Below are 23,512 nucleotides of genomic sequence, written 5' to 3' on the forward strand. Positions count from 1 at the left end.
TTGGGAGAAAAAACGTTTAGAAAAAGTTTTTTTGTAAAAAATTTTTTTTTAGTGGAAACGGTTTTTGGTGAAAAACTTTTTAGTGATAAAATTGGGAAAAATAATTTTAACACGATTTTTTTTTCAACAAAATTTTTTTTTACCAAACAATTTTTTACTCTTCACATTTCCACAATTTTCATTTGCTATAAAGTATATACAAACTTCTGGATCATTATAGATAATGGAGTCGATATATCTATAACGATCCATATATCCATCTGTATGTTGAAATCAACTTTCCGAAGCCCCCAAATAACTTACAAACATGATTGATACATCCACTTCTCGGGAATTCTCCCGGCTCGGTTGCTATTTAAAATCGAGAAAATCGGACCACAAATGGCTGAGATATAAGAAAAAACCGGGACAACCTCGATTTTTGGCCTATTTTTTTATCTACATATATCTGGATTACTAAGTCATTAATATAGACAATATGGATACCTAAATGATATTTCAAAGACCTTTCCAAAGACGTATGTATATAACGCCATAGTAATTCGGATCAAAATCGGAAAAAATATTTTTTAACCCGAATTTTTTTTCACCCAAAAAAAATTTATGATAAAATTTATGATAAATTTTTTTTTCACTAATAAATTTAAAAAAAAAAATAAAAAATTAAAAAAGAATTTTTGAAAAATTTGTGCCTAATAAATTTAAAAAATTTTTAAAAAGTAAAAAATAAATTTTGAAAAGAAATTGTTTTGCATACAATTTTTTTCAATAAAAACTTGAAACATATTTGAAATGAAAATTAAAAAAATTTAATTTTTTATAGCTCTATAGTTGTTCATATTCATTCCACACTAAAATCTGCAAATGAATCCTAGACGTTTCCGTTTCTTAATAAAACTCTTTATTTCTTTTCATGTTTCATATTCAATCTTTATTATTTTCAATATTTTATTTTTTGTGTTATCAATTATTCAACTTAAAAAATATAAATTTTCACAAAAATAATACAAATCAAAATAGAAACTAAGGAAAAATTATAAATAAAATTAATTATTTTTAAATAAATTTAAAAAAAAAATTGTTTAAAAATAATATTTATTAAAAATTACAAAAAAAAAAAAAATTAAATTAAGTTAAAGGAATATTAATAAAATTTCTGATTTGTTTAAACAGTAGATATACCAATTAAATAAGTTTAAAAGAAATAAAGTTTAAAGGTTAATAGAAATACAATAAATATTCTTTGGTACATTTAGCTGCAATTGAATTTCTTTTAGATGGTTTTAAATCAATGTCTTCCACTTATAAAAGAAAAATAATTAAAAATATAAAGAAATGGGGTAGGGGTTTAATAAAAAATAAGAAACTAAATAATTTTACTAAATAAAAAAGAAACTTATAAATAAATTACAATTAAAGTCTTCCAAGTTTGTTTATAATAATAATAATAATAAAAAAAATAAGTCTATACACAGTTTTAAGTTTAAAATTAAAATAATAATATTAAGGGGGGAGGGGGGTTTAAAGGTTTGTTTGTTTTGCTTTAACTTATGCTAATTTTAAGTTTAGTTTTAAGAATTTTATATTTATTGTTTTCATATAAAATTTAATATAAATTGACTTCCATTTATTAGTTAAGGTTTTGGATTTCTAGTTTGTTTGCTTTGTTTTTTTGTTTTCCTACAACTTAAAATTAAAAATTTCTGTTATAAATTTATAAAATGGGCTCAAAAACTTTGGCTTTAAACAAGACTTAGCTTTTCTTAACAATTTTCTTTTGTTTTTATAACAGATTATGTGGGTTTTTTTTTTTGTTGTTTTGTATAAAAATACTTAGTTTTTAAAATTTTTACAGGGATTGTTTTTAATTAGTTTTTAAGTGGATTTCAGCAACTACTGCTAACTTCCATTTTAACTAAAGGGTTATTGGTATTATTAGTAGAGCTGTTGGTTAGTGAATGATCTTCATGACGACTTTCACGATGTCTTCTTAGATCAACTTTACGTTGGAAGGCTTGATCACAGAGACCACAACCGAAGGGCTTGTAGCCGGTATGCTTGCGCATGTGGGTTATCAAATTAGAGCTTTGGCTGAAAGCTTTAAGGCACACGGTACATTTGTGGGGTTTCTCGCCTGAAAATAAATAAAGAAAACCAGAAAAATTAATAAATTTGTAAAGAAAATATTAAAGAATTGGAATAAAATTGCTTTTAAATTAATTAAATGTTATAAAACTTTCAATAAAAGCAGCAAATTATAAATTTATGACTTCTAGCTTTAAAAAAAATCCTATTTTTATTGACCAATTTTATTATTGCTAAAACTATTACTCAAATCTGTTGTGTAATGCTTAAAAAATTTTATCTTTTTTAAAAAATCTCTAGCAATTTTCATTATTACTTTTTTATAACCACTTTAAAACTCCAAATCAAATCTCCCCCTCAAAAGTAAATATCACTTTTTTACTGCTTTCTCCCCATATTTTTTAATTATTTATTCACTCTATTAGTTAAATTAAATCAGATATGATGGTTATGTTCTTAATCGTTTATAAAATACCACACATTTTCCACAACTCTACCATAGACAAGTGATTTAAACTAAAAATTGCCTTGCAATTATCTAAAAGGGGAAGACTGGCTGACATATTACAGCAAAACAATGTGTTAAAGTCACGTGACGTGTTAAGTTTTGTTTTTGTTGTTTTCTTTTATTTTGTTTTGCTAGTAAAGTTTACAGGCATGTAAACAAACAAACAAACAGGCTTGCATTCCTCCCATATGAACAACAACAACAAACATACATCATGTGTGTTTATGAAGCATGGTGTGTGTGTGTGATTGAGTGTGTTTGGCAAGAGCAATAGAGTGAGTGATTGTTATGACAAGTGTTAATTTAATATGGCGGAACAACAACAAAATGCAAAGGAAAATAGTGTTACCACAGAAAAACGCATGCTTTTGATAGAGTTAAAAGGAATATTCATAAAAAATAAGAAATTTAAGTTAAATAAAGTAAATTAAACCTGGAAACAGCTTAAGTTAAGGAAATTATAATTTATTTTTCTTATTTTTATTAATAATTTGTAAATTATAAAGAAATTTTTTATCTTAATATGATTTTAAAGGTGAAACAAAAATAAAATGCAGGGAAAATAAAGTTACCAAATTAAATTGTTTTAGAAATGTTCGGGTAAATAAAAATTGTAGAGAAAATCATGAAAACTTATAAATTTTGTTTAAATAAAGTAATTTTTAAAAGGAAATTGATTATTTTATGTAAATTATATTTGATTTTACATACAAATTAAAAGCATGTATTTTTTGTTTGTTAAATTTTTAAGATATTTATTTAATTTTGAACTTTTTTTAATTTCAGCTATTGGCCAAGGAGTTTTTGTTGCTCATTTAAACGTAAGTTAATTAATGGAAAATGATAATGTTTCCATCTATTTTAAAAAATTGTCTAGAAATTGTAAAGAAAATCATAAAAAATTATAAAATTTTGTTTAAATAACGTAAATAAAAGGTTGTATGACTTAAAAATGAGGGATTTACAATAAATGGCATATCTTTTAAACTTAAATGTCATTTTGAAGGGTACATAACTGTCATTTATTCTCACTTAGTTATTGAATATTGTAGTGTAAACAACAAATTATTTATTTTGCTTCGAAAATGTAAAATTTTCTGCGGGAAGTTTTGCTTTACTTCTTTAATTTGAAAAAAAAGTGCCTCTAAAGCACACTGATTGTTCACCAAAGCTTATGGTTAAAGTGTTTCATCGATTTCAAAGTGCGAAAGATGGTTTGTGCGATTCAAAAGTGGTGATTTTGACTCGAAAGACAAAGATCGCCAGCCAAAAAAAGTTTACAGACCAAGAATTGGAGGAATTATTCCATGAAGATCTTGCGAAATCATTGGGAACTACTCAAGCAGAAATCGGTGCAAAAGGCTCTCTCTCTTGGATACTCTTCACTTTGGAATAGAGTATCCGAAATTGGCTGGATTCGTTCTTGGCCTCAAAAGATAAGCAGCTCTTTTGGCTTGGAATCCATTTGATGCCAAAAATGTGGGAAAAGGTCATAGTTGTACAAATGATTCAAAATAAAAGCAACAAAATTTAAAAAAATTCGCATTTTTAAGTCATACACCGAATATTAATAATTTTTTAAAAATCTTTTTGTTTATTTTACAAGAGTTTTTAAAATTTATTTCTTTTTTCAATTTCAGGTCAAGTTTTTTTCATCCAATGGTGTTTTTGTTCAGAATTTTGAGAAGGTGAGTTTATTTTAAGAATTATTTTTGAATTTATAATTAAAATATTGTTAATATATACAAAATATTGCTCTTCTGATACATTTTTAATTCAATTATCAATTATCTTCTTCCCCATAAATAATTTTGGTGGAATTGATTTTTTAATTTAAACCTTCAGTCCACTATCACTTTCTATCAATAGTAAAAACGTAATTTAAGGCCTTATTCTTAATCAATTTTTTAATTTATTCAATCAATATTTAATAATTGATCTATTTACAATTTAAAATGTGAAAATCCCTTTATATTGTAGTTCTAAGAGTTAAATTTTCATTTGGCAATACTTTTTATTGACTTTTGTCCCTCTCTCTCTCTCTGTACATAAATGTAAATAATCATGGCAGGTTAACCAACGTTGCCAACTTTTTGTTTAGATTTTAAAGCACAGATTAAAAGTATCTCTCTCTCTCTCACTTTACAAAACAGATTTTGTTAATAAATTAAATAATGAAATTAAGCTCAAAGTAAACTTACCGGTATGTATATAAGTATGTTTTTTCATATCCGATTTCTGATGAAAACGTTTGCCACAATACTGGCAGGGATAGGGCCGGGTATCGCTGTGTATCAGCAAATGGGTGGATAAGGTAGAGGAGCGTTTAAAAGATTTGCCACATTGTTTGCACTAAAAAAAATTTGGAATAGAAATAAATAAACGAAAAATTAATATATAAAATACAAATAAAATAAAACAAATGACGAAAATTTCCCCATATTTAAACAGTTGGTGTGCTAAGACTTTATTTAAACAATCAAAACTAATCAAAGTCTTTAAAATTGTACAAAAAAATTATTTCGAAAATTATTTTTTTAAATATCAAACCAGCTAAATAAATATTAAATCTTATATACCAAAGATCCTCTTTATTTATTGCTTAAATATTTTAAAAATCATCAAGTCAATATATAGCTTAATAATTTTTATTTAAAGAAAAAAAAAACGTTGCTTTTCAAAATACAGCTGAACTAATTTGTTTGCTTATTTTAAATAAATGGTTATACATTTCTTTATGTCTGTCTTTCTTTTGAATATTATTAAGAAAATATCACCTTAATGACATCAATATTTTTTTTTAAATAAAAAAAATCTTTATGCATTTTTCTATTTATTTAAATATTATTTATTTCATTTTCTCTCTCTGTCCCAATATTTACACAGTTTGATTACATGGCTGGCTGCTAATGTTTGTTACATTTCAAATTTCTAAATGTGTCACTATTAGTTAGTGTAGCTTTTGTCTAAATTGTACGTGTTAATCATAAATAATTTTTCAATATTTTTTTTTTTTTTCAAAATCAATAATGACACAAGTGTTTTGTTAGGTATTGCTGTTGGTAGTGGTGTTGTCTTGTAAAGTTTTATGGTTGGATTTTTTTTTCTGTTAAACTGCAAGTTAAAGTAAGATCTTATTGTTTTCAATGCATTTAAATGTGTTTTTTGAGGGATTTAAAATTTTAACAAAATTTAATGTAAAACGGAAGTTCCATTATTTAAATTGTTACAAAAAATATAAGAAATTTGTTTAAGAAAATAGTTTACAATTGTTTTTGTTTATTTTTCTAAAAAAAAAACCATTTGTTTTGTTGTTATTTTTGCTTTTTCAGAATAAAAAACTTCCACTTCTTTTTCACTTCTTGGGAAGTGGTTTTGTTTTTCTTGTTCTTTTTATTTTTCTAACGTTTTTAACACTAATTCATTTGTATAAATGATATTTAATGCTTTTAATCAATAAAAGTAACATATTACTTTTGCACTTATTTGGAAGTTGTTTTCTTTGCCTGGATAAAATTCAGTTTTTCTATTTATTTTTCTTAAGTTTAAAACCTATATTCAGTTGTTATGATGTTTCTTTAACTTTTTCACAATAAAAATCTTCTACTTCTTTTTCACTTCTTAAGAAGTGGTTTTGTTTTACATATTTTTTTAGTTTTCTAACGTTTTTAACACAAATTCATTTAAAAAAATGCTATTTTATGCTTTTACGCATTAAAAGGAAACTATTACTTTTTCACTTCTTTGGAAGTTGTTTTTCTTTTTTTGGTTATAATTCAGTTTTTTATAGTTTTCTTAAGTTTTAAACAAGTTTAAATTGTAATTCTGCAATTTTCGCATTTACTTAACAAAATAAACTACTTCCTTTACACTTCCTGGGAAGTTGTTTTTTGTTTCTGGCCTAAATTGATTTTTAGTGTTTAGTTTTCTCAAGTTTTAAACACATATTCATTTGTAAAGCTGAAATTTTCGTTTTTAAGCAATATTGGATTTCCCTTTTTTTGCAATTCCTTGGAAGTTGGTTTTTTGCTGGCCCAAATTTAGTTTTTTTTTTTGTTTATTATTGTAAATTATTAAACAAATATTGATTGTAATGTTATAATTTTCCTATTTACGAAATAAAATAAATTACTTATTTTTCACTTCTTTGGAAGTGGTTTTTGTTCCGATCCAAATCAAGTATTTTATGTTAATTTTTTTAGTTTTAAAACAAATACTTAGGTGTAATGCTGTAATTTTCCTTTTTACAGAATAAAATAAACTACTTCTTATTCACTTACTGGGAAGTTGTTGTTTTTGTTTGTTTAAATTTAGTTTTTTCTAATGTTTTCTACAAATATTCATTTGTAAGCCTAAAATTTTCGCTTTTAAAGAATAATAGAAACTACTTCTTTTTCACTTCTTTGGAAGTTGTTTACCTTTATTGGCATTAATTGTGTTGTTTTTTGATTTTTCGAAATAAAAATTTGGTATATCAGTAAAGTAAGGGTTAAGTTGTTAGAATATTGTTGGCTCAGGCATTAGATTTGATTATTAAGGGCTTTACAGTGGGTCAAAGTAGACCACTTTAAATGTAAACAATTTTTTGAATTTTCAAAATCTGCAAAAGTTTAAAATCTTTTTAATTTTTTGATTTCTACTAACAAAAATAAAGTAAAAACATTAAAACAGATCTTTAATAACTTCCATTTTTTAAGAGATATTTGATACAATTAAACTTTGGAGTAATGTTGCTCAAAAAATAAACTTTTGGGTTTATAAAGACTAAAAAGAACTTTAAATATTAATAGAAGAACAATTTTAAAAACGTAGAGAAATGCAATAGATCAATTCTTGCTATTAAAACTTTTATTTGTAACAAAATCCCTTTAATTGTTTAATTCTATAATTTAACCTCAATTTAGTTATTTTTATTTTGAGCCTCTTTTCTGGCACTAATTAATTAATATTATTATTTTTGTGTTGCTGCTATTGTAATTAAATCAAATGTTTACCTAATAAAACTTGGGTAAATATTAGCATTCTTACAATTTGATTGAAATCCTTTAATTTTCATTATAGATTTTAATTGCTTAATATCGTGTTCGCCATAGCTTTGACCCATCTAGACATAAAAGTAGCTTCTCCATTATTTAACCAAATTAAACTCAATTCAATTAATTGAAAAAAAAACCAGCAACAATAACTAAACTATACAAATTATTAAACCCTTTTTGTTAATACTAATTGAAAAAAAAGTGAAGAGTGTCTAGAAGACAAAAAAAAATATTTCTATTTGTTTGAAATGCGTGTTGGCCAAGTTGTGTTAATTGTTTTGCTATTATTTACTATTTTATAACATAATTTAATTGCTGTTGTACTAAATAAATAACAAAAATTATTCCCCCCCTGTTCTCTGTTGCCACAAAAATAAAAACAGAACAAAAAAACGTTTGTGTCCCTGGAAATGATATAATTTTATAGATAAAAGTGTCATATAAATGTTTATTGTATATAAAATGTAAATTTAGTTTCTAGTAAATTGAAATCTCATAACATGCAATTAGTTAATCAAATTAATTTGGAATATTTGGTTTAATTAATATAAATTTTGAAAGCTAGAAGAGGATTTTTAGGGATTTATAAAGAAATAACTAAAGAAAACTGTGTAAAAAATGTCTACTTCTTGTTCACTTCTTAGGAAGTTGTTTAGTTATTCTTGTTTTTTTATTTTTCTAATGTTTCAACAATATTTTATTTATGAAACAGCTAATTTATGCTTTTACGCAATAATTACTTTTTCACTTCTTTGGAAGTTGTTTTTCTTTTTTGCTTAGAATTTAGTTTTTCTATTTATTTTGTTTAAGTTTTAAACCAATATTCAGCCGTGATTATGTTTTTTTGGTTTTCCTGAATAAAAAACTTCTAATTCTTTTTCACTTCTTAGGAAGTGGTTAAGTTTTTATTTTTTTTTATTTTTCTAGAGTTTCTAACAACAATTTATTTATAAAACAGCTATTTTATGCTTTTACGCAATAAAAGCAAATTATTACTTTTTCACTTCTTTGGAAGTTGTTTTTCTTTTTTGCTTAGAATTTAGTTTTTCTATTTATTTTGTTTAAGTTTAAAACCAATATTCAGCCGTTATTATGATTTTTGCTTTTCCTGAATAAAAAACGTCTAATTCTTTTTCACTTCTTGGGAAGTGGTTTAGATATTCATGTTTTTTTATTTTTCTAGAGTTTCTAACAACAATTTATTTATAAAACAGCTATTTTATGCTTTTACGCAATAAAAGGAAATTATTACTTTTTCACTTCTTTGGAAGTTGTTTTTCTTTTTTGCTTAGAATTTAGTTTTTCTATTTATTTTGTTTAAGTTTTAAACCAATATTCAGCCGTGATTATGTGTTTTGCTTTTCCTGAATAAAAAACTTCTACTTCTTAGGAAGTAAACCACTTTGTTTTCTAATGTTTCTAACAATAATTTATTTGTGAAATTTAATTATTTGTGTTCTAGGACCTAACAGTCGTGCGCTGTTCAATTTTAATTCTTTTAATAATCAATATCATTTTTCAATATTTTCACACATTCAAACTTTAATTGTTTGAATACTTGAATATGTAATGTGTGGCACATGGTCTCTTCTCTCTCCCTCTCTCTGTGTCGTTGTAAATTCATCGAAGGAGGTAATAAGTATTTTCTATATGCAACTTGATATGCTTGAAAGGTTTCTTTTAAGGGCAACAGCAGAGCGAGCCTGTTGGCAGCCTGCCAAACAGCCATGCAATACAACATAAGTCCGTTCGTCTGTTTGATCGTGTTTTTTTTACGAGTATTTTGTAAATATTGTGCGTGTGACTTCTGATGAATAAACAGATGGCTTAAATGCTTATCGGTAGGTTTTAACGTTTATTTCTTTTTTTTTTAGTTTTTGTATCTTTTGGAAATTATCAAATTAAAAAAATCAGTTGTTTTTCTTAAATGTAACAGCATTACTTTCGTTTTATCATTTTGAAAGCAAAACGGTACTGCATCTGTTGTAGTTTTATTTATTCAAGAAAGTAATAATAAGGATACAAATGGGTGGTCTTTTAAAAATTTTAATAAGAAATGAAACATAACTTTTTTAAATTGCATAAAAATCATGTTAAAGTAAGATTTTTAAAGCAAAACAAACATTTTCAGTGATATTTCTTGCTGTTCTATTTTCACTTCTTTGGAAGTTCTTTTTCTGTTTCGCAATATTTAGGTTTTTTCTTTAGTATTTTAAAGTTTTAAATACATATACATTTGTAATGCTGAAATTTTCAGTTTTAAGCAATAATTGATATCACTTCTTTTGTAATTACTTGGAAGTTGTTTTTTTTTCTCGCCCAAATTTAGTTTATTTTGTTTATATTCAATTATAGTGCTGTAATTATTGTTTTTACGCTATAAAATTAACTACTTCCTATTCACTTCCTTGGAAGTTGTTTTTATTGTAGTCCAAATTTAATATTTTATGTTCCTTATTTTAAAGTTCAAAACAAATACTCATATGTAATGGTGAAATTTTCGCTTTTACGGAATTAAATAAACTACTTCTTATTCACTTCCTGAGAAGTTGTTTTTATTTTGTACTTTTCTGCTTATTTTTCTAAAGTTTTGGACAAGTATTGATTTGTAGTGCTGTAATTTTTGTTTTTAAGTAATAAAATGAACTACTTATTTTTCACTTGTTTGGAAGTTGTTTTTATGCTTTTTTAAGGTTTAAATGTCTAAAGCTGTAATTTTCGCTTTTACGTAATAAAATAAACTACTTCTTATTCACTTCCAGGGAAGTAGTTTTTTTTTCTTTAGCCAAAATTAGTTTTTGCTTATGTTTTATACAAATATTCATTTGTAATGCTAAATTTTTCGTTTTTAAAGAATAAAAGAAACTACTTATTTTTCACTTCTTTGGAAGTTGTTTGCTTTTCCTGGCCAATATTTTCATTTGTTAGTTATTTTTCTAAATAAAAATTTGTTTTAACAGTAAAGGAAGAGTTAAGTTTTCAAAATATTGCTGGCAAAGTTCTAAAATTTCAAAATAGCTGGAGCTACAATAGACCAAAGTTGACCATTTTGAAAGTGAACAATTTTAAATTTTCTAAATATCAATTGATTTGAATTTTTTTAATTCTACTAAGAACTGAATAAGTTCCCCCCTAAACTGCTTTAAAATTTTCTTAATTTTTTTAGTTCCCTTCTTTCATTTGATTTTCTTCAAGTGTATTTGCTAATAAATTCTTACCTGGAAATTTCTAGCCGTCCTTTTTTCACCATTATGAGAAATCGCACCACCACTGCCGCCTCCATCACTATCCTGATACGAGCTAGAAGACATGCGCACATCTGTTAAACTACCAATTAAGGCCGTTGAATCCGGATGCTGTTGTTGGTGCTGATGCTGGGAAATAAATTGTTGCTGCTGCTGATGATGATATTTAGATTCTGGAAAATCTTCATTCAATGTTAAATCCCCACCATTACTATCATTATCACTGGACTGTTGTACAAACAAATCTACACGCTGTTGCCTTAACAATTCCAATTCCCTTTGTGTCTGGGCCTTCAAGTGCTGGGTCAACAATTCCAAATTATTGCCCGCCAAACCGGCCATAAAGGCATTGCGATGGGCATAGATTTGTTGTTGGGCCAGCTCAATCTCTGGATTGGATTTGTGGGAGGTGCGTGGAAAAGTGGCGGGTCCCGAAATGGAGGATAAAGGCGTTAGCATATTCGAATCTTGCAGTTGTTGTTGCTGCTGCTGTTGGCGTGAATAGGAATTGCGGCGTTCATATTTAAATTTACGCACTATGGGATCCATGTCATGTTCCTCCTCCGAATTGTGTTGATATCTGAGAGACTTTTCACACATACTGGCGGGCGACCAGATGTGAGAGCCCTGTGATCTTCTTTTGGCTGAGGGCTCGTATTCTTCTTCCTCATCTTCGGGAGTGCGAGGGGAGGATTTTAAATTCACAGCTCTTAGTGGGGGCGGAGTACCAGCTTCCGTGGAGTTTTCTTCGGTTGGGGGTGAACGTTTGACGGATAAATTCAAGGGCATGTCTTCGTTTAAACACTCTTCCTGGGATGAAGCAGATATATCTTCTTTTTCGGGTGTTAAGGCATAATCTCGATTGTTGGCAATGGTTAGAGGTGATTTGGGTGTAATGGGAGTGTGTGGAGAACCCAAGGCAGAGGCGGAGGAGAGTAAGAATTGTGGCCATAATAGGGCGCTTGAGTAGAGTAGGGGATTGTAGAGAAAAGGTGGTAAATCTAAACAGGGGAATATGAATAATTGAAAAAAATTTAATTACAAACATAAACATTAAAATAATTTTTTGTTTAAATATAATTTATAGAAGTTAAGGGCAATTTTATCAATTATTTGTTTATAATAATTAGAACAGTTTTAATGAGATTCAAAGATTTCAAAGTTTTATGATCTAAAAGTTTATTTAAGCTAAATATTTTATAAAGCTTTTATAATTCATAAGTACGACTTTTGTAAAAAGCTTGTAAATGCTTCAAGTTTGCATATTACGATTTTTTCTCAAAAAATGTGTAAGAGTTTAAAGATTTTTTTTATTAAAAACCATTCAGAGCTTCCATTTTTATAATATATAAGTTTGTAAGACTTTCAATGGAAGCTTGAAGAGCTTAAAGCTTTCATATAAGTTGTGAAATGATTAAAGCTTTTATAATTTAGAAACTTTTACAAGTTTTTTTAAATAAGTCTGAAAGAGTTGCCATAAGCGCTTAAAGCTTTCATAAAGAACTTGTAAAAACTTAATGCTTTTAGTATTTATAAGTTCGTAAGTGCTTAAAGCTTTCATAAAAGTTGTGAAATGATTAAAGCTTTTATAATTTAGAAACTTGTACATTTTCTAAGTGTTTTTTTAACTAAAAGTCTTTCTTAAAATTTGTTTTAAATTGTGAAATCTTAAAGCTTTTATTATATTTAAATTCGTAATTGCTTAAAGCTTTTATATAAAGCTAGTAAAAGCTGTAAGCTTTAATAAGAAGCTCGTAAAAGCTGAAAGCTCTCTTAAACAAAAAAACTTGCAAGAGCTTAAAGCGCTTAGAATTGGTAAGCTTAAAGCTTTTTTGCTTAATCCCATTATCAATTAATTGAAAAGGGACACTTACAGATCATAAAAAATAAAGGGTTTTATAATTTAAATGCTGAATAGTGTTTCTGAAACATTGCAGTAAATTTTGTTAAAATATTTGTTTTTGTATGACAGCCTTAAAAGGATTTGTAGATGAAAGCTTTAAAGTTTTAGAGTAAACATAACTTAAAGGTTTATTTTATAAATTTCAAGTATTTAAAAGGTTTGGGGATTTTACTCAAAAAGTGTAAGAAACCATGTAAACAATGAAAGAAATCAAGAACTTTGGAAAAAGCTTAAATGTGTTATTTTGAATTTTATTTAAAGAGTCTAAAGCTTTTGCTGTACTTAATGATTTTAACAAGTTTTAAAATTAAAATTTCTAAATTTCTTTTAAAAAATAGTTTAAAAACTTAATTTAAGATTTTTTTAAAAAAGCTTTCATGGATATAAATTTAGCATATGTCTTTTTTTTGGAAAAAACGATTTATTTTTAATATTTTGTGTTATTTCTGACAGTTTCAAGTAATATTTTGCATTTAAAGCTTTAAAATTTCAGAGATTTTAAGTTTTTGTTTAAGGGTTTTGAGGTTTTTTTTTTAAACTTGTAAAATCTGGGTTAATTGAAAGCTTTCACTCCATTTTGTTTAACAAATTTAAACAGCTTTTAGCAACTTTTTTTAAGTTTTAATTGTTGTCATTTAGAGCTTTAAAACTGCAAAGCTTTTAAGTTTTTACTTGGATTTTTAATTGAACTTGTAAAATCTGGTTAAATTTAAAGTTTTAAATACACAAAATTCCACAAATTTAGGTCAACCTCTACATTTTATAAGTTTTTTTTACAAATTTCTTTATATAATGCTGTAAAATTGTTAAAAAATCGTTTAAACTTTTACATTTTAAGGTTTTTTTTAAAGAGCTTTTAATGTAACATCATTCTAAAGCTTATGAAAGGGGACTTCTTTTATAATTTGTTTAGTTCTTAAAATTGAAATAATAATTTTTAGTTCGAACTTTTGGCTTTCATTTTAATAAGAAATTAAGATATTTTAAAGATTTTATTTATAACCTAGTCATAGGCGAGTTGTTTAAGAGTTATTTTCCAAAAGCTTTAGCAATTGTTAACTAAACTTGGTGTTACTTTTAAGATTTTACAAATAAACACTTTATGATATTTTAGGTTTTAGTTAGAAGCTTTTGAGTTTAATTTTAATAAGAATTTATTATTTTTTAAAGCTTTTATTTAGAACCTTTGGCTGTTTAAAGTCTTTAAGAGTTTTTTTTTTTGGGAAATTCTCCAAAAGCTTTAGCAATTGTTATGTGAACTGTATGGACTTTTAAAGATTGAAACTATTTGGTATTTCTTTCTACATTTATGGTTTAAAACGAAGATAAATATCCAACTTTGTTTACTTTTTTTTAGTTTTTTAACAAAGCTTTACATTTCCAAGCTTTTGCTTTTAACAAGCTTTAAGTGGTTTTAAATCTTACCTCTGGTATTAAGTTTTTGAGCGGCTGCATTGGCCATGACGTTATTAAAAGCCGAGGCTCTTTGTATCCAATTTTTGGAATTAGCTAAATTCATATCCAGTGCTGGATTATTGAAATTATTTAAAGGCGTAGGTTTGGACTGAGGTGAAGGTGGTGGTGATAAATGATTCATATTTAAATTTTTTTTATATCCAATAAAACTCTATGAAGTTTTTTTCTTATTTTTAATAGAATTTCCTTTCAAAAACTTTATTTTCACATTTATTTTCCACAAATTTGTAATTAGGCACTTGTTTTTTAGGTTTAATTTAAGAATATTTTCTTTTTTGAATTAATTTTGTTTAAGATTTTTTATTATTTTTCTTTATTTTCTTTTTTGTTAATAAAACCGTAAATAACACATTGAAAAACGTTTTGGTAAAATTAAATAGCTTCTAAACTCTGGTTTTTGGGTAAGTTTTTTTTTGTCAATAAGAGAACACGTCCGTTCGGTTTGGTGCTTGGCACCTGACTGAATCTTTTAACGATTGTTATGTTCTGAAAAGACTCTGGTGTGATGCACGGTGTAGTTAGCCCCAGTTAGTTAGTGTGTTATAATAATATGGCCAAAATCGTAGCCTTAAACCAAAACCAAAGTAAGTAAGCAAGCAGCAACAAATAACAACCACCACCAACCACTACTACCAATACCAAACCAATCCATACTCTTAAAACCAAAAACAACAAAAAAACACTGCAAGCCTTAACAATGAGAGCTAGTATTTGTTACCACTAAGAAAATTGAGAGAAAACGAAGGTGAAACGAATCAAAACGGTTTTGAAAACTGTGTGTTAATGCTATTAAAGGTTCGTGTTTGGTAGGGATTTTTGTTGTTTTAACGAAATACACTCCATATGTTATTAAAGTATTTATATTTATTTTTTATATAAAAAGAGTAAAAAACACCCTTAAATTTAAAGATCTTCTTTAATTTTAGAAGCCCCTAAACACATATGCTCAAGTATCCTTTTGAGGATCACAAAACTCACAGTTATTTAACTTACTCATGCTTAATATCATGCTCTCCCTAAAAAACACACAGTTACAAATTCACTCTCCCTGATCGGTTAGCTGTTTTTTTTTCTTCTTTATTAAACCTTATAAATGTTGCATTTGTTAGCACGCGTTCTCTCTTACTAATTGGTTTTGTAAGAAGGTTTGGCGGGCGTTTTGTATACAATCTGTAGTTTTTTTTGTTACTACAACATTTTGTTGGATTGTCCAACTGACACTTTTAGTTCTCTTTTATGAATAAACTCGAAAAAGAAGAAAAAGTCAGTGAGTCAAAAGAAAAAAAAAATATTGAAAAATAACAGTTTGTAATTCAAATCCTAAGGGTAAAAACTGATGTTCTTTTTTAATTTTTTTAGTTTTCAGTTTTAAGAAAGCAACGGTTTCCTCTTAACATTTTTTTTTGTAAAAAATCCTGGCATTTGGTAACAAATCCAATGTTATATTCAAAGTTGGCCTCTAAAGAGTCAATTCTTGCTGGTCGAATCGCACGACATTGGAGGCCAATTGACAGGTCCATTTCTGGAAATCCAGTTATCACCAAATTTTGATTTCAATAAATTGATGGTTGCGTTCGTAGTGCCATTATATTGAAACCACATCTCACCGGGATCAATGTAATCCATATTTTCAAATCAAAAAATAATGATCATTAATAATGCGATAACGATCTTATTTTTGAAGAAATAAGGTCCAAAGATGCCATCAGCTTGTAAACCCCACCAAACGGTGGATTTTTCTGGATGAAAATCATTGATTATCGTGCGGTAACTATCTCCATTGACCGTAAAGAGAGCTGTGGATTAATTTTTGAATAAAGAAGGTCCGATGATGCCACCATCGAGTAAACCTTGTCAAACGGTGTATTGTAATGGAGTCTGTAGGGTCTGTTGTGGAAGTCATCCATATTTTCAAATAAAAAATCATTGATCATGGTGTGGTAACGATCTCCATTGATTGTAACATGAACTGCGGCTTTATTTTAGATGTAATGGCGTCACCGGTGAATTTTTCTGAATGTATCAAACAAAAATTATTGTATTATATGTGTTATCAAACAAAAACTTATTGATAATGCTGCGGTAACGATCTACATTGATCGTAACGTCAGCTACGGCTTCATTTTTGAAGAAATAAGGTCCGATGATTAAATTTTTAAACCCGTTGAGCCAAAAAAGAGACTTATTTGTTTGTGTGGTTCAAGCGTCAATGTATTGATCATGATTTGCCTGAATATACTGACTATAAATGTCAAAATGTGAGAGCAGTATGAAAGTTCGTTTGACAGTTAATTTTAACTTAAATTCAGCCGGGCTTTAATTTAATTAATTTTTAAAATTTCTTCGATTATTCGAATAAATAAATAAAATATATTTAAAACCAAATAAATTGTTACAATTTATCACTTATTCGGGTTTTGTTTTAATCGAATAAAAGTTTAAATTTTTTTTTATTATTCCAGTAATCGATTAGTTTTTATAATTGTTTCGATTATTCGAATAATTTAATAAAATATATTAAAAACCAGATAAATTGTAATTATTTTTCAATTATTCGGGTTTTATGGATTAATTTTTAAATTTTATTCGATTATTCGAATAATTTAATAAAATATTTTTAAAACCAGATAAATTCTAATGATTTGCCAGTTTATTTTAATCGAATAAAAGTTTCGAATTTTTTTATTGTTCGAGTGATGGATTAATTTTTAAAATTTCCTCGATTATTCGAATAATTTAATAAAATATATTTAAAACCAGATAAATTGTAATAATTTTCCAATTATTCGAGTTTAAATTTAATCGAATAAAAGTTTAGAATTTTTTTGATTATTCGAGTAATCGATTAATTTTTAAATTTTATTCGATTATTCGAATAATTTAATAAAAATATATTTAAAACCAGATAAATTGTAATAATTTTTCAATTATTCGGGTTTTATTTTAATCGAATATAAGTTTCTATTTTTTTTTTATTCAAGTGATTGATTAATTTTTAAAATTTCTTCGATTATTCGAATAATTTAATAAAATATATTTAAAACCAGAGAATTTTGTAATAATTTGTCAATTATTCGATTTTTATTTTAATCGAATAAAAGTTTCTAATATTTTTATTATTCTAGTTATTGATTAATTTTTAAATTTTATTCGATTATTCGAATATTTTAATAAAATATATTTAAAACCACATAAATTGTAATAATTTTTCAATTATTCGGGTTTTATTTTAATCGAATAAAAGTCTCTAATTTTTTTTATTCGATTATCTATTAAAATTTCCTATAATTTAATAAAATATATTTAAAACCAAATAAATTGTAATAATTTTTCAATTATTCGAGTTTTATTTTAATCGAATAAAAGTTTCGAATTTTTTTATTATTCAAGCGATCGATTAATATAATAAAATATATTTAAAACCAGAGAATTTTGTAATAATTTGTCAATTATTCGAGTTTTATTTTAATCGAATAAAAGTTTCTAATTTTTTTATTATTCTAGTTATTGATTAATTTAATAAAATATATTTAAAACCAAATAAATTGTTACAATTTGTCAATTATTCGGGATTTATTTTAATCGAATAAAAGTTTCGATTTTTTTTATTATTCGAGTGATGGATTAATTTTCAAAATTTCCTCGATTATTCGCATAATTTAATAAAATATATTTAAAACCAGAGAATTTTGTAAGAATTTGTCAATTATTCGAGTTTTATTTTAATCAAATAAAAGTTTCTAATTTTTTTTATTATTCGAGTAAATTTTAAATTTTATTCAATTATGCGAACAATTTAATAAAAATATATTTAAAACCAGAAAAATTTTAACAATTTGTTTGTTGCCACGAATAGAAATACAAAAACAATAATGTTCTTATATAAATAATAATAATAATAAGAAATTTTAATTATACAAAGTCTCTTAATTTTTCCATAATCTGCACGCCTATTTTGCCCATTTCAATATGAAATAAAAAAAAATTCAATTTATTTTTTAAAATTCGAACAACAAGTTCTAAGAATTATATTTCGATCAAATATATTATAAATTTATTCATTTGTAGTGGAAAAAGATACATTTACAAATTAAAAAAAACCCAAAAATTTAATTCTAAGAATTTATTGGTATTTTTTATTATTATTATTTCATATTGCTTTGGCACCAATAAGTATGAATTTTCATTATTTAGTTAACGTTAAAATATAATTACAAACGTCATAAGACTGTTGTAGTGATTCAGAACATATTCCCTAGTGGGAATCGAACTCGCAATCCTTACCTACACATAATCGGTTAGCCCTCTGTATCATTATATTTAATTTTTTATGAAAATGTAATGAAATTTTATTATATTGCTTAAATTTGATTTTTTTTTGTTTAATTGAAATAGATATATTTTCAATTGTAATAATTTTGTTATTTATTTTGCTTTATTTTTCGATAATATTTTTTAATACTTGTTTTAAAATAGATTTCTATTAATAATTTAATCTGGCTCAAGATCTATTTTCAATAGTACATAATAATTTTGTTATTTATTTTGCTTAATTTTGCGTAATTTTTCGATATTTTTTTAACACTTGTTTTAAAATAGATTTCTATTTACTTAATTAATATGTTTTGCTTAAAACTTAAAATCATTAAACAAATAAATGCTATTTAAATATTATAGTTAACTTCAACTAATATTTTTCATACTTTTTTCTAATATTTGATGTTTCTTTCTGTATAAAATTTGCAAAAAATATAGTTAAAACAAATAAAATTTCAAATAATTCCTTTCCATTAAAGTATTTACTCTTCTATAGAAATAAACATACAAAAACACTTGTTTCTTAAGCATTATTAGCTAAAAATTAATTATTATTGCTAATAATTAAATAGGAAAATCCCTTATTTAGTTAGTTAATTCATATAAAAAATATTTCTCACTAAAACCTAAACAATGAAAAAGACCAAAATAAATATGAATGAAATTCCTATACAAAAACAAACAAATACTAATGCACAACATATTGTTGTTGCTTTTGTTTTTGCTAAAACACTTTGTGACTTCAAATAAAGCAAAGTCAACGCCTTCTCTGTATAAAACAAAACAACCAATCGCAGCTTAGTAAACAGAAAATCAACCAAAAAAAAAAAATAACAACAAACACACACTCCCAAATAAAATATAACGGCTGTATGTGAAGGCATTTTGTTGTTGTTGCTGCTATGATTGTGTTATGGTACGTATCCTCAATGTGGAAAAGAGAATGTAAAATTCACCACTATTACTCAGAATAGTATTACACAAGGTGTGTGTGAGTGTTGTTGTTTATAGGGAAGAAGAAAATATGTGGAGTGTGGTTGTTGTATGTTTTGTTTTGCATTAAGTAAACTGAGCAGGGGGAAAACTGTAAATAAAATGTAAACAAACGAATAGACACACACACTGGATTTAATAGAGGTTTTTATTAAAAAATGTAGACATTGTTGCCAGATTAGAGGATTTATCGGCATTTAAAGGATTTTTAATGGAAATTTGATGGGTTTAGATTTGTAATATTATTTATATTTTAATGATGTTGGGGTTTAAATTAAATGTTTTTAATAGTAATTAGTAATTATTGTTGCTAGATTGAATAATTTATTGATATTTTAATGATTTTTAAAGGGAAATGTTAATGTTTTTATAACAATTTGCTATTTAATATTTATTTAATTTATATTTGTTTAATTAAATTGGAGGTTTGTTTTTTTATTGCAAAATTTTAATATTTTTATACCATTTGTTGTCAGATTTTTACATTTTATCGTTTTTTTTAATGATTTATAGGGTGTTATTTTTCCAATTCGAGATTTTCGTTCTAAATTTTTTATTAAATATTTACTTTACTTCATTTCGATACTTTAAATAGACAAATTTTAATGTTTGTATAAAATTTGTTGCCAGATTTTTAAATTTTATTGTTATTTTTACTATTTCTGGGAAATAATTTTCGAGCTATTCAAGAATTTCAATAAAAATTTATTATTTCTTTAAAAAACATTTAAAAAAATAAATGTTTTTTTCTGATAGAAAAAGAAAAAAATATATTTTTAAAGATTAGCTATTTTTGATCCAAATTTTGTTCATAATTTTCGACCTATTCAAGAATTTTGTTAAAAATGTATTAATTTTTAAAAACAAATGTCTTTTTCCGGTAAAAAAAGGAAAAAAAATATTTAAAAAAAAAACAAAATGCATTACAAATAGTTTACTCCAATTTTCCTAAATTTTTTGTTCAAAATTTCATGATTTTGTAATTTTTTTTTCATGTGGCAACTTTGTAACTAAGTTATAATGATAAAAAAAGAGAGCGGGTGCCTGCCTCAGAGTGTTTGAGCATGTTTATATTTATAAAGTAAAAGTAGCTAGTGGGTTGAGCCCAAAATACCCGCCACTATTTAATTCGTAATATCTGGTAAATAAATCGTATATAACAATAGTTGTTGCTTTTTTTTACCTGTTAACTTTAAAAGAAAAGTATAAAAAATTCAATAAAACTTCAAAAAAAAAAATTAAATGTTGACGTCTGGCAGACGGTGAATACGTTACAATTATCAGTAAAACAAAGAGAAATGCTTTTTTCACCCCTACAAGATCCCTCAAGCATGATATTTTTACAACAATAAAACAAACCTTAAATTGACGACACAAGCCAACTGATAATAGTTTTACATTTCACATTTGCTCGTCTTTTTTTTTAATTTGTAACAATTGTCTCGTATGGCTGACTGTCAAGTGAAGAAAAAGAACTATTGTAAAACATTCACTCACGTGCCCTTATTTTCTAAATGAACCAGGAGCGATAATACTTACATACACTTATGAAAAAACTAGCGCGCGCCTGCGCTTTATCATGTTTCTAAAGGGGGCTTTTTTCTGTATTGCTATGTGACGCTTGTCACTGCAATTTCTACAGTTGCCCGCCAATTGTTTTCTTAGGAAAATTATCCGTTAACGTGCTGCAATTTGTTTTTGTACCATCATAGTTTTTATTTATTTTTATTATTGTGTGTTTTGTTGGCTGACGTCTTCAGTTTCTTGGCTTAAGGGCTGAAGTTTAAGGCTAATTTATGTATGCTTATATGTATTTCCCTCTTTCTCTAACGCAAATTATAGTATAAATGTTTAAATGAGGGCTCAATTGTTGTAAAATGTAAATGTTTTTTTTTAGGTTTAAGGGCTTAATGCAAGTACTTGCTTTAAAGGCAGGTGGTGTTGGGTACCATCAGTTTTGTTTTGTTTACTATTTAGTTTTTTGTATGAAATAGTTATGTGTTGGGTTTTGTAAATTATGAAATTAAATGTCAAAGCCTTAGATTTAAAGTAAAATAAAAATATGAAAAAGAAAGTGAAAACCTCAATTTTTGGTCGGCAAAGAAATGTATGATTGAAGCTAATTTGGGACTGAATAAAGATCCACGATTGAAGCTAATTTGGGACTGAATAAAGATCCACGATTGAAGATAATTTGGGACTGAATAAAGATCCACGATTGAAGCTAATTTGGGACTGAATAAAGATCCACGATTGAAGCTAATTTGGGACTGAATAAAGATCCACGATTGAAGCTAATTTGGGACTGAATAAAGATCCACGATTGAAGCTAATTTGGGACTGAATAAAGATCCACTACTGAAGCTAAACTGGGACTGAATAACGATCCACGATTGAAGATAAACTGAGAATTAATTAAGATCCACTGGGACTGAATAAATATCCACGAATGAAGCTAAACTTGGACTGAATTACGATCCACGATTGAAGCTAAACTGGGACTGAATAAAGATCCAAGATTGAAGCTAATTTGGGACTGAATAAAGATCCATGATTGAAGCTAATACGGGACTGAATAAAGATCCACGATTGAAGCTAATTTGGGACTGAATAAAGATCTACGATTGAAGCTAAACTGGGACTGAATAAATTTACACGATTGAAGCTAAACTGGGTCTGTATAATGATCAACGATTGAAGCTAATTCGGGACTGAATAAAGATCCACAATTGAAATTAATTTGGGACTGAATAAAGATCCAAGATTGAAGCTAATTTGGGACTGAATAAAGATCCACGATTAAAGCTATACTGGGACTGAGTATAGATCCATGTTTGAAGTTAAACTGGGACTGAGTAAAGATCCATGATTGAAGCTAATTTGGGACTGAATAAAGATCCAAGATTGAAGCTAATTTGGGACTGATTAAAGATCCACGATTGAAGCTAAACTGGGACTGAATAAAGATCCACGATTGAAGCTAATTTGGGACTTAATAGAGATCCACGATTGAAGCTAATTTGGGACTTAATAGAGATCCACGATTGAAGCCAAACTGGGACTGAGTAAAGATCCACGATTGAAGCTAATTTGGGATTGAATAAAGATCCACGATTGAAGCTAATTTGGGACTGAATAAAGATCCTCGATTGAAGCTAAACTGGGACTGAATAAAGATCAACGATTGAAGCTAATTTGGGACTGTATAATGATCCACGATTGAAGCAAATTTGGTACAGAATAAAGATCAACGATTGAAGCTAATTTGGGACTGAATAAAGATCCACGATTGAAGTTAATTTGGGAATGAATATAGATCCACGATTGAAGCTAATTTGGGACTGAATAAAGATCCACGATTGAAGCTAATTTGGGACTGAATAAAGATCCAAGATTGAAGCTAATTTGGGACTGAATAGATATCCATGACTGGAGCTAAACTGGGACTGAATAAAGATCCACGATTGAAGCTAAACTGGGACTGAATAAAGTTCCAAGATTGAAGCTAATTTGGGACTGAATAAAGATCCACGATTGAAGCTAATTTGGGACTGAATAAAGATCCACGTTTGAAGCTAAACTGGGACTGAATAAAGATCCACGATTGAAGTAAAACTGGGACTGAATAAAGATCCACGTTTGAAGCTAATTTGGGACTGAATAGATATCCACGACTGGAGCTAAACTGGGACTGAATAAAGATCCACGATTGAAGTAAAACTGGGACTGAATAAATTTCTACGATTGAAGCTAATTTGGGACGGTGTAATGATCTACGATTGAAGCTAATTTAGAACTCTGATTGAAGCAACACTAGCACTGTACACTGATCTACGATTGAAGCTAATTTGGGACTGTATAAAGACCTATGATTGAAGCTGATTTGGGACTGTGTAAAGAGCGTATAATAAATCTCTCTTAAACGATACATTTACCAATAGAGAGTATA

At 26.6% G+C, this 23,512-nt stretch overlaps 1 protein-coding gene and 1 long non-coding RNA gene across 2 annotated transcripts in view; one reads left to right on the forward strand and one right to left on the reverse strand.

Annotated features, from left to right (window-relative positions):
• LOC135955813 (uncharacterized) overlaps positions 1–23,512 on the forward strand; it is an 89,892-nt gene that overhangs the window by 24,684 nt on the left and 41,696 nt on the right. Inside the window, exons 2-3 of the long non-coding RNA XR_010576303.1 lie at positions 3,380–3,414; positions 4,234–4,281. This is a non-coding gene — a long non-coding RNA (uncharacterized LOC135955813). The remainder of the gene's footprint in view (positions 1–3,379; positions 3,415–4,233; positions 4,282–23,512) is intronic.
• Positions 1,532–14,444, reverse strand: sens (senseless). The gene is made up of 4 exons (XM_065503944.1): positions 14,203–14,444; positions 10,848–11,875; positions 4,795–4,945; positions 1,532–2,134 (listed from the first exon to the last, which is right to left on the reverse strand). The coding sequence occupies exons 1-4, from the start codon at positions 14,372–14,374 to the stop codon at positions 1,887–1,889; spliced, it is 1,599 nt and encodes a 532-aa protein (XP_065360016.1). The 5' UTR covers positions 14,375–14,444; the 3' UTR covers positions 1,532–1,886.

Source organism: Calliphora vicina, chromosome 3 (genome assembly GCF_958450345.1).
Source record: "Calliphora vicina chromosome 3, idCalVici1.1, whole genome shotgun sequence".
Classification (NCBI taxonomy): domain Eukaryota; kingdom Metazoa; phylum Arthropoda; class Insecta; order Diptera; family Calliphoridae; genus Calliphora; species Calliphora vicina.

Excerpts from the sequence above, each read along its gene's own strand:
- sens (XM_065503944.1), bottom strand. The coding sequence starts at position 14,374 with ATGAATCATTTATCACCACCACCTTCACCTCAGTCCAAACCTACGCCT. Across the intron at positions 11,876-14,202 it reads TCAAAAACTTAATACCAGAG|ATTTACCACCTTTTCTCTAC; the intron begins GTAAGATTTAAA and ends TCCCCTGTTTAG. Across the intron at positions 2,135-4,794 it reads ACATACTTATATACATACCG|GCGAGAAACCCCACAAATGT; the intron begins GTAAGTTTACTT and ends ATTTATTTTCAG.